The sequence below is a fragment of the Elaeis guineensis genome, chromosome 16, assembly GCF_000442705.2.
Source record: "Elaeis guineensis isolate ETL-2024a chromosome 16, EG11, whole genome shotgun sequence".
In the NCBI taxonomy this organism is placed as follows: Eukaryota; Viridiplantae; Streptophyta; class Magnoliopsida; order Arecales; family Arecaceae; genus Elaeis; species Elaeis guineensis.
This window is the reverse complement of record NC_026008.2, coordinates 38,390,244-38,407,011: the sequence shown is the minus strand read 5'-3', so window position 1 is coordinate 38,407,011 and position 16,768 is coordinate 38,390,244. Positions and strand designations below refer to the sequence as shown.

The window sequence follows — 16,768 nt, the reverse complement described above, 5'->3', positions numbered from 1 at the left end:
GAGATGGGAATGGATTAGGTCCGGTGTAAAAAATTCATGTCCAACACAGCTTTGGCGATAGATCGCACACTGAGAGATACAGATGCAACAGCAGTGACTCCCAATTAAGCCGAGATCAGGCATCACAAGTACCATCTACTAAGCACATTTACTAGTAATCTTTCTAAGGAAATTTTTATCCAATAAATCATGTTGGATAACACTCTAAAACTTTGTGGACAAAATTATCACAAGGAATTTCAAAGTCAGCAACATTGACTCAACAGCTCAAGCAAAAGGCATTCAGCAATTAACAATAGCGTGCTTCGGATACCAAATATCCAAGCGAATGAGCCATGAGTAAGATGCTACAGGCTCTTTCATCATCACTTCTATCTCAATTTCCATAAATCCTGTGTGGAAGATAATCTTTCCCTAATTTAACTGTTCAATATTTTCCTGCTAAGCAAAATACAAAGAAATATATGATAGCTTCTGTAACAGGCAGATTTGGCAATTACCAGCTCACTATATTCTGGATCTGGACAGAATTTTTAAATTGATCATGAGACAACCAAGAATTAGTCAAGTGTACATACACAACATTTCCCGAACAGATACATCACCATTATGCAATGGCAATGCTAAACAAAGTAATGTTATTCGTTGTTACCATTAAGAATGTAAATGTCTAAACAATAGTTTTCACCAAAATTGAAAGTTCACAAAATATTTTTTTTCTTGTAGTACACAAAAAAAATCAGTTGAATAAACACACCAGATGCTGACATAAAAGCGACATGAATGTCACACTTATGTCCAAGTTTCTCACCTACAACCTTGAAAACTACCATGTTGTCAGAATCTACCTCACCTTCCTGCTCTATAAAGCTGAATTAAAAGATAGAAACCACTCTGAAGAACATGGAAATCTACTTCTTCTTCTTTGACTTGTTTGAAAGTGACTGAGCATATGCAGTTCCCTGGACAACAAATATGCACACACAAAAAAGAGAAAAGGTTTCATATCTCTCTGGATGTAGCGGATCCGATCAGGCTTAAAACCAAAGAGTGTGAATCAAACAGATGACATGAACTATTAATACCAATATTTGGTCAGAAAAGCAGCAGGTGTTATGTGTGAGAACAGAATAAAAATGAAAAGTTAAGCACAAGATGGTTGCAAAAAGGAATATTGATTTGATACTGCTGCAGCTAATTGCTCACCTGCAACCATTCATCCATGTCAGCATCAGTTGCTCTAGTACCTACTTCCACCTTAGGCACGCTCTTGGTTTTCTAAGAAGAATAATACATGGACAGAAGAACAATTCAATCATATGCCACTACAGTAAACGAGCAAGAACTCAATTTTCACAAGTAGATACCTAAATCCATTGTTAAATTTTTGAAGAAAAGAAAAGTTGGGTACTAACGGTAATTAAACAGTGAACAAGTCTGTCATCAACAATTGTTTAATAGAAGTGGATTTAGTTTGCTTTTAAATACAAGTTAAAAGCATAAGCCTGACTTATACTGAAAATATGGTTTCCTAAGCCTTCTGCAGGAATTCTTAGGACTTGTACCACATCTTTGGCAGAAACCATCAACTCCGATAAGGTTCGTACCAAAGAACAAGAATAATGATATGCGAAACACCAGAAACAATATAAGGATACTACTTTTGACAAATATATAGCACATGCACCAAAGTTTACAGTGCAACAATGTCTTAGCCCATACATCAGTCTAAAAGCATGGGCTTCAGCCAATAATGATCAAGAAAAACAGCAACTAAAACCATCTGGCAGAGATTTTGTGATTTGTAGCACTAACATATATCAAGTATAGCAAACTGCATAATCAATTTGCCTATCTGAAATCTTGTCAACATCTACTCTTGCGGAGCACAGAGTATATGATTCCTTCATTCAAAAATCTGACATCACAACCAAGATTTTATAGAATATGAAGGAACTCATTAAGAGAAACTTACCTTTGAGAATCGTTGTAATTCACCATATGCCCACAATCCGAAAAGGCCAATGAGGGCAGCTCCAAGAGTAACAAGGAAAACAGACTCTATGCTGAGGAAATTTCCAGCCTCCACAACTTCAATGGTACCGTTATAAAAGACACTCTGATATCGTTGCTGATCAATCTCATAAACTATAGTACCCACTAAATCAAATAAGCCAGGCTGCAGTACAAGCACATTAGTAAAGTCTCAAAATTATAGCATAGTCTCTTACTATATTATATATATATATATATATATATATATATATATATATATATATATATATATATATATATATATATATATATATATATATATGCCAAAAAAGACTAGTTGCTAATCCAAAAGAGGATGTTTCCTCAGGGCAAGAAATCATGAGAAAAATGAAATTGCTATATACTGGCAACTACCTGCAAGAATTTGCTGACAGCAAAATTATAAGGGAATGTTGCTTGAGCAGCAAATGGCACTGATGCATTGAAGAACTCCTGTGATAGGCAATGGATAGAAATGCTTGATATTAATAATGTTAACAAAAAAAGGCATAGCATTTAAGGAAAATCAAGACTTACAACAACTGAATCAGGGATACACTTTGCACAAAACAGATACCAAAATCATGTACAAATTTATTCGCAGAATGAGTAATTACAGAAAAAAGGAAAAAAAATGATCTTATGATTTCAGGAGACCTAGTCCCATGGAATCTTGGTAAAAAGAACATTCCTCTTATTTTCCATAGCATACTGCTTATTAGGCATGAATATGAGATAATCTGATATCTCCATATGACTGCGCTAGTACTGAATTGGCATTAGCATAATAACAACTTCACTCACCAGCTGGCTAGATCACCAGCTATAAAGTTAGAAAATCCTAGTTGACTACTTTGAGTCATGGGTCAACATCATATTCCTGTAGCTTTTGCTCGAACAAAAAGGCAATTCTATGGTTGGATTTTATCTGCAAGGACTTGAAAGTTAAAAATGATAGGTCCATGTTATTATACAAAGAACTTATGATGGTAACTTGTTTTTTCCAACAAAGAATATTATGCTAAGATTGAACTCCACTTGTGGCTCCACAAAAACATCAGTTTCAGTAAATAGAAGGAGTATATTAAAAGTCACAGTTAATGGACAATAAGAACTTCAATCCTTATAGACAATTAAAACAGCACTCTGATGCTTGTTAGTTATCTAAAGTAGGAGCAGTCGCAGGAGAGGATTTGGGTTCAGGTAGGGGAAGCGGGTCTCTCAAATAAAAAAGAAAAAGAATAGGAAGCAGGTGTAGAAGTGAGTTTCCTAGGAGATCAAGAAGCAGATTCAGCTTCTTAGGTGGAAAATCCTGCTGCTAAGCTCCAATGGTCAAAGATAGCACAAATACTGTGATTGGATCACCAAGGAAAAGCAAAGGTTGCATATAAATTTACTCTAAATGCATATAGAGTTTGTTAGGTGCACTTATAATGATAATTCAATAAAGAAAACACATTTTTTAATTATATGACCATGTTGACACCTCATCTATCAAGGCACATGTTGGAAGTTTAAAAACACACGCACGCACACAAAGTCATGCATGATTCTTTTACTTTCTTCTCCCTTTTCTTTTTTAGTGATGACAAACTAATCAACCAGTAAACTACTTAAATATTTTTGTAGATGATAGCTAATGTCCATACATGTACATAATCATGTATAAAGAAAAGCATTTATATATGTATGCATACATTTATGTAAGCAAACCAGTATTTTCTGAGAGAGGAAAGATAGACACTCTCATCTTTTTCTCACAAAATATAGAAAGGAAATTAATGTTTTAAGGCCTATTAATTCATAATCCCGTATGCTTAATTATAGATTGGAGAACATGTCACTTTCAATTTGATGCTTTAAAATATAGTTTGTTAGTTGTTATATCCTTCAAAATTTACAGGAATTGACTCTCTCTGACTTCTTTCCCAAGAGGCAAATGTACAACAAAGGCAGGATTTGCTTATATGGTGCTACCGTGCATCACTGGACAGAAGCACTAATTAGTACCCTACTATATATAACTGAAGCAGCTGGATGAACCAATGAGATGGTGTCACTGCATCATCATGAAGCACCATTCACAGCTTTTAGAGCATCTACATTAACACACTCCCTATGGTAAATGAGCCTCTCACTTTAATTATTCTATTCTCTAAGTATATAATATAATATGTTAGTGAGAAATTGAAACAAGAATGGTGTTTAATAGGGGTGCAATCAAGCCAAGCTGAGTCAAGTGGCTAGAGGCTTAAGATCAACTTCATTCAAAATACTTAGGCTCGACTAGAATTAAAAAAATAAAGCAGTACTTGAGATCAACTTGGCTCGACTTGAATATCAACCGAGCCATACTCAAGCTCAAATTCGAGCCTTGGTCATAATCAAAAAAAATTGGCTAAAACAAAATAAAACATAATATTATATATTAAAATATTAAATTAACAATATATTATAAATAAAATATAATCTTATTAAAAATATATATACTTGACTAGGCTCATGAGCTTTCATGTTGAGTATTTTGCTTCACAAGCTAGACTCAAAAAGCCATTCGAGCTATTTAAGCTCAGTGACAGTTGAGTCAAGTCAAGCTTGAACTCAAGTTGACCTCAAGCAGCTTATGAGCTGCTCGGCTCATTTGCACCCATAATGGTGTGTCACCAAAGTGGTAGTGTTTTTATAATCTACTTTTATAGAAAAAATGTACAAATGAAAATCTAATCATTGATATTTCAACTAACGTATGGATCATAATCATCCTAAAATTTGTCCCTCATCTTAATTCACAATGATACATCAAGTACGTTGTCCTCTTCAATCATTCACCCACATAGCAGTGACATTTCTTCAAATGATGGGATCATAGTGATCAAACAAGTACTTCAATTTTTGTTGCATTACCTGCATGTGTTGCATATAACAAATCATCTATTGATGGGATTATACTCAACTCATAGAAAATACATTTCCTCTCTACCTAATATATAGGATTGTGGCTGTCCATCAAATACTTCCTTCTCTGGAATCAGTCATGTGTCGTCCATTTGATAAGTAACATGTTATTCATTATAACTGTCCAACAGATGTCCCAAAAAAAAAGTCCATCGAATATTTTTCCTTTTGAATTAATTGCGTGAATCACACCTTCAAGTAATATAGAATAACTTTTTCACTCTTTAAAACAGCACAAGAGAGATAGGAGAGGGAAGAGTGGAGAAAAGTTGTAAAGAGAGAAGATTATAGAATATAGAGAAATCTAGGAAGACAAGAGAAGATAGAAGAGCTATAATGCTTGATAGAGAGGAAAGAACTTCAATCTATCAATATTCATCACAAGAATTGTTGTCACACCTTCTTTACCCTTCTCCTTTAAAACTAAAGGCACCATTAGTCCATAAGGATTTGCTAATTATGACTTGTTATTTAACTAGGAAATCTATAAAGCTTTCCCTAGACTTTCTTGAAAAAAAAAAGAACCAAATACTTTCATAAAATAGCAAAATGGTGAAACTCTAAAAGACCATCAGAATCTATTCAAATCACAATTTAATGAGTTTAATCTTAATCCAACCTACACTCAAAGTCAGACCTTTAAATGATATTCCTGCTTCCAGTAGAACTCAAAAAATCACTACAAAAACTAGACACAAAATTAAGTATGAAAAACACAACAAAACAATCTTCTTCCATGAGACTTGACATAAAACTCAAGTGACAAAATAAGAAAGCAATTAAACAGAGAACACAATCAAAAAATAAAAATGGGAAAAAAAAATTGTACACCTAATTCAAACTTAAACTTCATAACTATCACTCTGTCTTAACTGATAAGAGAACTCAATCCTTTCTGAACCACTTCTTTTAAGATAGTACGAATGAAAAGGACAATGAGAGTCCAAGTGGCAAAGCACTAATTTGTATGAGACTTAATTTCAAAGGATAATGCAAAGTTGTGGAAGGCATAAATCAGACAGGCATAAAGTATATATTTGATGATCAAAACTGAACTATATTTGAGAAAAACATGCCAATTCCACCAAAATTGCAAGAAAACATAAATTTGAACTTGATGCACCTCACCTGCATGGTAAGATTTTGAACAAGCATGTTGTGATCATAAGGAAGATGAAGGCTACCATGCATGGCTATGACATTTAAAGTCAATTCGCCTGTATTTATTAATATAATAATTGTGCATTAGAAGAACGTAAAAAAAAAAGGATTCAACAAAGAATGACATAGTACAAAACAAAAACCAAATGGTTCAATAAAGGACAACATAAAACAATAACCACCAAATACAATAAACATTAGCAACTCTCCATAAGAAACCAATGTTTAACCATGCATGTTAGATTAAACTACTAAAAGAAATGCCCACAAACGTTAGTGAAACAAATCTTATTAAAATGACCAACATGCCACAATAACCATTCAGACAGAGAAATTGAAAACATATGCTCTAATTAAAATAATTAATGGTCGGCACACTACATGTAGATATATTAAATTTTTCCCCCAATTCTCCAATCCGTTTTGTCAATAGGCTGATCTTCCTATACAGAAAGGTTCTATAGCTCAATCTAAGAAGCAACATACAACTTCGTAAATACTTAAACGAACCATCTTAAAAAAATAGGAGCTCAAGAGACACGAACAGTGAAAGTAGAGAGTATAAATAAGGTTTTTTAAAGTAAAAATGTACAATTTCATGAATTCTTACAGGCATCATTTAATACAGCGGAAGCCTAAGAGATATGAATACTGAGAATACAGTTATCTATCCCACTGCCAACTCCTCTAATGCGATCATGTGTGAGGTGTGTTTGATGGTCCACATTTCCCCATCCCACATGCTATCTCAATTTCTCACGACATATCCGTTAAAGAATGTAGCTGCTACCCGTAAGGTCAAAGGTTTCAGATCCTTGCTCTAGTATTTATTATGCAATTTATTAAGATGAATTTTATTATTTAAAAATAAAAACTAAGCATGCATCACATGTGCCATACTCTAGTCATATACAGGCAGCTAAAAACAACAAAGGCATCATGTGCCAATACAGGTAGAGGTTTCAGCTTTCACAAAGCCTTACTCTTATACATCTTTAGAAATATCTTTATAAAGCAAGCCAGCATACAATTATGAGAGCATGCGACCCAAATACTTAAGGCTGAAGTGTAGAATAACTATCATAAATAGCTAAAGAGGATAAAGGCATCATGTGGCAACACAAGTAGCGGCATCAGCTTCCACATGGCCTGCTTATATACCAAAGAACATACACATGCATGAGTAGATCATTAGCCCATATTTGCAGGGTCAGACAAAGATACCAGAACTAAGTAAATAAAAGTCAAAATGTATAAACAGAAATTATGTTCAGACTAAATCCCAAAATGCACCATTAGTTTCCCCAGACAAAGTGTCCTAATCATGAAACATGTCTAAGGGAAGTCATTATTATCATTCAATCAGCCTTTGCCTGAATATGTTTGACCATGGAGACCACTGTGAAAGCTAATCTGATTACAAATCCACAAGAGAATCTACTCGTTCATACTATCCAACAATAGCAAGATACTCCTTGTAGATTACTATTTCTTTACAAAATGACTTTAACATATTAGATTCTCAAAGTTTGAATTACTTTCACAAAGACAGATACAGTTCTCCATAAACTCAAAAAAAAAAAAAAAAAAAACCATTGAGAATGTCAGAATTCACAATAAAATCAAGAAAGGATATACAATAGATAGATAGATCAAATCATAGAATCTAGAAAAGGAGATAAAATTAGTCAAAAGAAGCATGCTTATCATCTAAAAAGCACAAGAGAGAATGAATATCTGTTTTTCAGTATCTATACATAAAATGAGTGAAATTAACAATAAAATGAGCATATGATTAACAATATCTAACAGATGATGTGTTAAACAATAATAAAGAAATGAGATAAAGTAACTGGACTAAGAAAAGTACAAAATATCAATGGTTATATAGCAACTCAAGAGGCAGATGAGGTTATTACCCTCGTTATGCATGCCAACAAGAATTTCAGTCACTTCCCCTGCTGAAACCACTGAAGTAAAAAAAAAAAAGAAGAAAGTTTCAAAATGCAGAATGGCATCACAAGTAGTAGTACTAGTAGTAATTGTAGTGGTGGTGGTAACAATTAACTATTTTGAATGTTTTATGAAAATAATACTTACATTTAGCAGCATTTTTTGGAAATACACATGTTGTGTCGATTCCAGAAGCTGCACTTAGGGTTCCATCACCAAAGACCTGGGTGTCATCACCAACAATGCCAAGATCATCCCTTTCAACAACTTCAATCGCATCAACATCTGCCTCTGATTGACATCTCACAACTGCCAAAGTGAAAATCAAAAAGTTATGATGAACCACATAGAGCCAAAAAAAAAAGAGATATACTACTGTTGTAATCTCTATGAGATTCATACTTGACTAATTGATGCTGTTGGAAGAGTAGAAGGTAGTCAGTGAAAAGGAGCACAACAAGCAGTGAACCTATAAAGTCATAGTTTATAGTCAATTTTAAAGCAAATGCTACAGTGTTCTTATAAGTGAAGTGACTGTATGGGCTAAAACTTGAGAGATACGGACAGTACAGCTTAAGTGGAACTACATAATCAGTTGGATGTATGTTAAATAGATTCATCTGAAGGTCACTTTTCCGAATTAATCTAAGATAAATTTCATATTTGAAATTTCAGCAGAAAGAAGAGAACTCCTCATGCTTTAAAGGTTAATTCCATTATCAAAACGGCATAAATATCACATCTAGCTCGCAGAGCTCATAGACAAGAAAAAGGAGAAGAATGGGAAAATGGAATATTTTATTTGAGTTCTCAGTTCTCTGTAAGTACAGAGCTTGCAAGTGGGCAGCCAGACCCTCTTTGTGACGTTCAAGAGTCCCACCAAGCAGCTTACTTAGGGCTCGAAATTAAAAATTTCTCAATAAAACAGTATTCCAGACTCTTTTCATTCTACAACTTCACAAACTTCCCCAATAAAAAGGTCATCTTTTCCGGTCTTTTCTTCGATCTCCCTATGCCGTGTTTCCAAGACGACCTTATTCTACTTCACAATAACATATATCATGATATCACGATCAACAACAGATATCAAATGATAAACTACACTCTCAATGAAAAAAAAAAGGTGTTATGCCAACATAATAAAATTCTAATTTGATCAGATCTAATAGTTCTAAAGATATAAAGAACCATCTAAAGAATTTTTTTAAAAAAAACGAAGTTTTATTAGAACGATCGTAACATTTGATGAACAGAAGATCTAACCCATCACGTTCGAACGGAACCGAATTGCCCGAGAGATCGAGATCAAAAGCAAGAACCAGGAAGCTCAGATCAATTGGGAATTGGAGATTGGGAAGGAAAGACAGAGAAAGGGAGAGGGAGATACTTTGGATGACCGGAGAAGCAAGGAGGAGAAGCGCGACCAGGAAGGAGAAAACCCTAATCCCCATGGCTAAAAGCTAGAAGGCAACGGCCGAGGGGAGCGCCGGAGAAAAATTTCTGCGCTGTTTCGGTCGCGACTCGCGAAGAACGCCCTCACGGCGATGGCAGAAACCCAATAGTCCAGACCGATGGGCGCAAACCGCAGCAGAATGGCGCCGTGGGGACTCGAGCTCGAGTGCTTAGATATATATATATATATAGGGAGAGAGAGGCCTATGGATCTACCGGTCTGGGACCCATGATGTTCACATTCGCGGAAATCGGACGGTGCTGCCGCTTTGTTGATAGATAGAGTTGATGATGAGCAATTACACAGCCAGGCTCCCACTTTGGGCAGAATCTCTCTTCTCGGCAATTGGAAGGAAAACATTTGTATGATAGGTACAATAAAAATATGAGATTTATTATGTATGGGGAGTTGATATTGCACGAAAGATAGTGTATTATATTAGTTTTGATATAATATCATTTATTGGATCGAGATCACCTCTGGTGTATGCTTTGCATTGTTCCTCGCAGGTGCTGTACAGTTCTTGATAGCCACCATATTATCTTATCATATTGGTAATTGTCAAACAAGATGCATCGTAGTAGTGTGGTTAGATTGCATCTTTCACGTAAAAGAAAGATTTACTTTTAGTTGTGCAAAATTATGGTTGGATCATCCATTGCACAAATCTCAAAGTAGTTCTAATTCTATCATCATCGGTATGTATGGGTTTCAAAATGTGCAGTTGATGATGTAATGATAGATTCAGATGGAGAAGATGAATTCTTCTTTCATGCAAAAGATATGTCCTTGCTTTTTTGGATCATATGCCCAATATAACACATTATTTTTGGATGTTTGACAGCCATTCATCTTGTAATCTGATGATGCGGCAGCCAATGTGGATTACACTATGAAGGATCCCCACGTCTCTTTATCTCCTTGCTATCTAATAATTAAAAGGATAGCATCTCCAATCATCCAATTGACCATATAACCATGTTCCAATTGTCTACCAAAACAACTTAGTAGCATGTGAAAGAGGTCCGCTCATAATAAAATTGAGCCCTCAATTCATCTCTTACTATCCTCATTGTGGTGTCTATCTTTTTTTTTTTTTTTCTTTTCTTTCTTTTTTTTTTTTTTTCTTTTCTTTCTTTTTTTTTTTTTTTTTTTTTTTTTTTTTTTTTTTTTTTTTTTTTTTGTAGAACTGCCAAAGCTTTATTTATACTAGCTTGTAGAACTGCCAAAGCTTTATTTATACTAGCAAGCAAAAGAATAGTATAGAGTAACAAAAGCAGGCTATCGAGTGTTTTATAGTAGCCCATATGAGGAACAAAAGTAAGGATTACAGCGAGAGAGCATAGTTAAGAACTTAGTCAGAAGATACATTATAAGAGTATAAAGAGTACAGTCGCTAAGTGGGTGATCAGAAACATAATAGCCATTTAGTACAGCAGATAAGAAGCCCGAAGCAGCTTGTTTGAGACTAGAAATGCAGGTGACCAATTGAGAACCAGAGCTGGTGTCTGTTCTGTCCCCCGATGAAATTTCATGATGTTGTACACGTATTAAAACATGCAGCAGCCTGGAGATAACGTTGAACCCGATTGAATAAAATATACTGCATGAGTATAGCAACAGATAACATAATAGGAGGTCATACTTAGTAAAAGAGTTGTGCAACAGAGAATCAAAGTGGCCGAACACTGTTACATAAAAAAGAAGCCATAACAGCCCACCCAAGAACAAAACAGTAGCAGGTCTCTGTAAGTGTATGACATGAGACGTGATGAAGCCCAAGGACAAAAATGAAAAAGATAGTCCCATTCTCATGGCAAATAGGGGAAGACCCAACTTTAGCTGAAAGAGACCCCAAAATGTTGGAAGTATATAGCTCAAGCAAAGCATTAAAGTAAACCTAAATCACAATGACTTTAAACTTCTCATCAATTGTGCAGAAATGACTCTTGATCAAGGAAGAAAGCTTCAGTTTGCTGCTTAAAAAATCCCTTATCACAGTGTCCTTCTTACCGATGATGGGTAAAATGTCCTCAGCACAATACCCACAACTATTCGGATTCCTATGGTAACTATAAGAGTCATGCCAGGCAACATGTAATAGTAAAGGGGGATAGAATTGAAGCTCAAGATAATATCAGCCTTATAAGCCTGTAGAGCAAGTAGCAGTGGATGAAAATAATGATCATGTCTACCTCAACTATGACTTTGAACCTACAACATCTCCTAGTAATTATAGTAAGATCCATATGTAATAAGATAATTGAGATAGAATCTCTAGGTCTACACATTATCAAAGTAAATTCCATATGGAACAAGCAGAGCATATTGCATTTTGTAGAGGCTAATAAAGGGCACATTGTGGTGTCTATCTAACAGCTAATTATTTAATGGACCAGATCATCTATTGTGAATCTGGAGTGAGATCATTTTAAATGGATTTATTTCATCTTAGGATGAAATTATTGGATGACCTCATTTTACCCTAGGTTTACTGTAGATCTGGTAAATCTAATAAATAATCTACCCTACCGGACTGTCATTTTTGTATCTCTCCAACCAGCTCCTCATGAACCGATCAATTGACAACGTAACGTCCCTCTCCATGGACAGGCCAAAAAAAAACATAACAACCCGTAAATCCGGTAAGATGGAATGCTACGTTCTCAACCAAGCCACAGGCCTGCATGACTCATGGGTTCCTTTATTGGTCTCCGAACAAATTCTTATTCCAACTCCATGCTGCTCCCTGAACCATCGAACAGCTTTTCCTTCGGTAAGCATTCGCGGCCCAAACTTGGCATCTCTCTTGTACCTGATTTTTTTTAAAAAAAAAAAAAATTGGCATCCCGCCACCGTCAAGCCACGTTTCACAATATAATTGGGTCTTTCCGCTTGTGCCCTGTGAACGTCACCAATTATTTTAACTTGTGGATGAATAATTAAAATATAATTATATAACTAATAATTATTTTTAAAGAAATTTATTGAAAGCTAACTGTTTATCTGCTCTTCATGCCAGTCAGTTGTCTGATTATGTGTTGATCAACTGTTGAGCTGCAGCTTATGTGCCAGTCGATTATCTGGTTATCCAATTTTTATTCCTCATTACACAGATTTATGTTAAGACAATTTTTATGGTTAGTTAAGTTGGTTACACATATCCATGGATAGGTTATCCAAGTAATATTCAGATTACATAATATTCTATTTAGGTTACACAGGTCTATATTATGGTTATCCAGTTTTAATGTTTGGTTATCCAGTTTTGATGTCTGGTTATCCAGTTTCATTCTGATTATTCAGTTTTAATGTTTGGTTATCCAGCTTTGATATCTGGTTATCCAGTTTTCATTCTAGTTATCCAGTTTCGATTTTTAGTTATCCAGTTCTGATGTCTCGTTATCCATCTTTCATCTCTGGTTATACGAATCTACAGATACACAAATTCATATTCAGGTTATATTCCACGTAATGTTTAGGTTACACAGGTTTATGCTCAGATTCTATACCGGACCAACATGTCAGTTCATCTTCGTGCTAGAGTTAGTGGTCTGGTTATCCAGTTTTCATATCTGGTTACTCAGTTTTTATGTTTGGTTATCCAATTCTAATGTCTGGTTATCCATCTTTCATCTCTGGTTATACGAAACCACTTAGCAAGTCCATGTTTAGATTTCAGGTTCTCTTCTCTGGTTACATAGTAGCTGGCCCTTATTCAAGGTACTTATATGTACAATCCTTTTAATTCTCCAGTAGGTTGCACAAGTTTGTGTTATAAATACACAAGTTCATATTCAGGTTATGTGCCGCATAATATTTAGGTTACACAAGTTTATGCTCAGGTTATGTGCTGGGCCAACGTGCTAGTTCATCTTCGTGCCAGAGTTGGTGGTTTGATTATCTAGTTTTCATATCTGGTTACCCAGTTTTCATATTTGATTATCCAATTCTGATGTCTGGTTATCCATCTTTCATCTCTGGTTATACGAAACCACTTAGCAAGTCCATGTTCAGATTTCAGGTTCTCTTCTCTAGTTACGTAATAGCTGACCCTTATTCAAGCTACTTACATGTACAATCCTCCTAGTTCCCCTGCAGGTTGCACAAGTTTGTGTTATAGATACAAAAGTTCATATTCAGATTATGTGCCACTTAATGTTTAGGTTATACAGGTTTATGCTCAGGTTATGTGCCGAACCAATGTGCTAGTTCATCTTCGTGTCAGAGTTGGTAGTCTGGTTATCCAGTTTTCATATTTGGTTATCCAGTTTTGATATCTGGTTATCCAGTTTTCATGTTTGATTATCCAGTTTTGATATCTGGTTATCCATTTTTCATATTTGGTTATCTAGTTTTGATGTCTGGTTATCCAGCTTTCATCTCCGATTATACAAACCCACTTAGCGTGTCCATGTTCAGATTTCAGGTTCTCTTCTCTGGTTACGTAGTAGCTGACTATTATTCAAGCTACTTACATGTACAAGTTTATATTCGGATTTGTGTTATAGATTCAGGTTACACAGTTCTATGCTCAGATTATGTGCTGAGCTAACGTGCCAGTTCATCTTCGTGCCAGAGTTGGTGGTCTGGTTATCCAGTTTTCATTCTGATTATCCAATTTTCATGTTTGGTTATCCAATTTTGATGTCTGCTTATCCAGTTTTCATCTCTGGTTATACGAACCCCCTTCGCATTTTCAGATTTTCATCTCTGGTTGCGTAGTAGCTGACTATTATTCAATCTATTTATATGTACAATGTACTTGTAGGTTCAATAATCTATTTCCATTGATAGAAGTGAATAAAGCACAAAAATATCAATAGCTCATATGTAATTTGGTTACATTTGGATGTAATTTGGTTACATTTGGATGAAAGTAATTATATATATACTATATTTTTTTCTATAAGTATGTGAGTCTCAATAGAACATATGAGTATCAACAGAACATAACCATACAAGCTTCAAGAATCAAAAAGGCTACAAAAATATAGATTCTTGATACATTGAAATTCTTCATTGTTTGGACAACCATTGAGCTACATCCAAAAGAGAGTAAATCTGAAACAAATAAGAAACAATCAATTAGCTTCATAAAAAAACTTTTATAAGTTCATCTATTCCGTACATATGAGTGTCAACAGAACATTACCATACAGACTTCAAGAATAAAAAAGATCGCAAAAATATGGATTTTTGATACATTGAAATCCTTCATTGTTTAGACAACTGTTGAGCTGCATCCAAAAGAGAATAAATCTTAAACAAATAAGAAACAATCAATCAGCTTTACAAAAAAATTTTATTACTCCATCTTTTTCATACATATGAGTGTCAACAGAACATAACCATACAAGCTTCAAGAATAAAAAAAGCCGCAAAAATATAAATTCTTGATACATTGAAACCCTTCATTGTTTGGATAACTGTTGAGCTGCATCCAAAAGAAAGTAAATCTGAAACAAATAAGAAACAATCAATTAGCTTCATAAAAAACTTTTATAAGTTCATCTTTTTTGTACATATGAGTGTCATCAGAACATAATCATGCAGGCTTCAAGAATCAAAAAGGCCGCAAAAATATAGATTCTTGATACATTGAAATCCTTCTTTGTTTGGACAATTGTTGAGCTGCATCCAAAAGAGAGTAAATCTGAAAAAATAAAAAATAATCAATTAACTTCATAAAAAAATTAATTTTTATAACTTCATCCTCCCTGTATATATGAGTGTCAACAAAACATAACCATACAGGCTTCAAGATATACTTATTCTTCAGCTATTGGGGCATTGCATGTCTTCCGATTGTATTCAACATTATAACATCTCCCACATTTAAGCGGATGGACTTCCTCTGGTTGGGATTCAATGTGCTTCTTCTTAGGCCTTCCTGCCTTTAGTTTGGTTATAGATGGTTTTATAATCAGATCCTCACGTTTTACACTTGTAGGTTTAGAAATATCCGCAATAGGAAAGATGGCATGCTCATACATTCTCCGATAAGCATCTACTGTGAAAAATTCAGATACATATGTATACACTGACTCATGCTTTCTAATTATCGTTACACATGCATGTGAGCAAGGATGACCAGAGACCTGCCAATACCTGCATGAATAAGTACAAGTGTTAAGATTAACTTCGTATAGGCAATCCGTGACTACTTCAAACCACTCGCCATTCGAATATTGGACTGTAAGACCCCTTCCATCTTCAATGTTCATATTTATTAGCTCCTCAATCTTAGAAACTAGATATGTCTGCCATTTGTGAGAGTGATCACGTCTCTCATGCATTAACTCCATCATCTTGTATCGTAGCATGTCTACCATAGGAGTTATTAGAAGTTGTTGTGCCTCTTTCGCCCAATTGTTAAATAACTCCACAACATTAGAGTACATCTTCCCATATCGTTTTCCTTTAAATAGAGCATTTGGCTAGTGATCAATATCTAAGCCATTCACATGCCTTCGGTGAAATCTCTCTTATGTCACTAATATAACCAATGAATTGTGATATCTGTATTGCATAAGCTGCGCTATCAAGTAGGCTCAACACCTTTTCTCTTTGTGCTGCAGACAACCCATCGAGCTTTTTCTTGAAATTCTCCTTTAGATGCCGCAAACAATAATCATGGGTAGTATCAGAAAATGAAATCCTCACACTTTTTGTCAAGCCTTTTGCTCTGTCTAAAATAAAACATAATTGATGATAGTAAGAATCTTCATTGTTATAAATTACATTATGGAGTTTCTCACAAAATCAAACTCAATTGGCATCATTCTCTGCACTAACAATAGCAAAAGCTAGTGAAAACATCCCATTCTCAATGTCAAGTGCCACTGCTGAGAGTATTACACCACCATATCTATTAAGGATATGGGTTCCATCCATGAACAATAAAGGACGGCATCCACTTTTGAATCCAACTAAATATACATGAAAACATATAAACACCCTCTCAAAATGTCCATCTAGATACTCAAGTACAAATAAACTTCCTAGGTTAGTCTCAGCCATTGCTTCACCATACCATCGCAAGAGATCAAATGATGCATAATCTTCACCATGTAATGTAACTCTAGCAACCTCTTTACCAAGCCAAGCTTGCCTGTAAGGAAGATGAATGCCAAAATCTTTTTGAATATCCTTCTTAATATCAATTGGTCTATACAATGGTATGTCTCTAACTTTCTGAAGCACTATATC

The 16,768-nt window shown here is 34.9% G+C and overlaps 2 protein-coding genes across 3 annotated transcripts; both read right to left on the bottom strand.

Moving 5' to 3' along the window:
- Window positions 1-621: 621 nt before the first annotated feature.
- Window positions 622-9,704, bottom strand: LOC105059612 (translocon-associated protein subunit alpha). Of its 2 annotated transcripts, none has more exons than XM_073250125.1 (9): window positions 9,613-9,704; window positions 9,491-9,565; window positions 8,251-8,394; window positions 8,070-8,120; window positions 6,118-6,206; window positions 2,410-2,487; window positions 1,976-2,179; window positions 1,207-1,278; window positions 622-962 (listed from the first exon to the last, which is right to left on the bottom strand). In XM_073250125.1, exons 2-9 carry the CDS (start codon window positions 9,552-9,554, stop codon window positions 912-914), a joined length of 753 nt encoding a protein of 250 aa, XP_073106226.1. In that variant the 5' UTR covers window positions 9,555-9,565; window positions 9,613-9,704; the 3' UTR covers window positions 622-911. The 2 variants fall into 2 exon arrangements, with proteins under 2 accessions (XP_073106226.1, XP_073106225.1); XM_073250124.1 differs by having other exon boundaries at window positions 8,251-8,412; window positions 9,613-9,702.
- A 5,623-nt stretch (window positions 9,705-15,327) lies between these two features.
- Window positions 15,328-15,960, bottom strand: LOC140854267 (uncharacterized). Its single transcript, XM_073249810.1, has 2 exons — window positions 15,731-15,960; window positions 15,328-15,667 (listed from the first exon to the last, which is right to left on the bottom strand). The coding sequence occupies exons 1-2, from the start codon at window positions 15,958-15,960 to the stop codon at window positions 15,328-15,330; spliced, it is 570 nt and encodes a 189-aa protein (XP_073105911.1).
- Between the last annotated feature and the right edge of the window lie 808 nt (window positions 15,961-16,768).

Coding starts and splice junctions, on each gene's coding strand:
- LOC105059612 (XM_073250124.1), bottom strand. CDS start 9,554: ATGGGGATTAGGGTTTTCTCCTTCCTGGTCGCGCTTCTCCTCCTTGCT. Junction 2,488..6,117: donor TTCAAAATCTTACCATGCAG/GTGAGGTGCATC, acceptor TGCCTATCACAG/GAGTTCTTCAATGCATCAGT. Junction 2,180..2,409: donor CTGTCAGCAAATTCTTGCAG/GTAGTTGCCAGT, acceptor CTTGTACTGCAG/CCTGGCTTATTTGATTTAGT.
- LOC140854267 (XM_073249810.1), bottom strand. CDS start 15,960: ATGTACTCTAATGTTGTGGAGTTATTTAACAATTGGGCGAAAGAGGCA. Junction 15,668..15,730: donor CAATATTCGAATGGCGAGTG/GTTTGAAGTAGT, acceptor TTATTCATGCAG/GTATTGGCAGGTCTCTGGTC.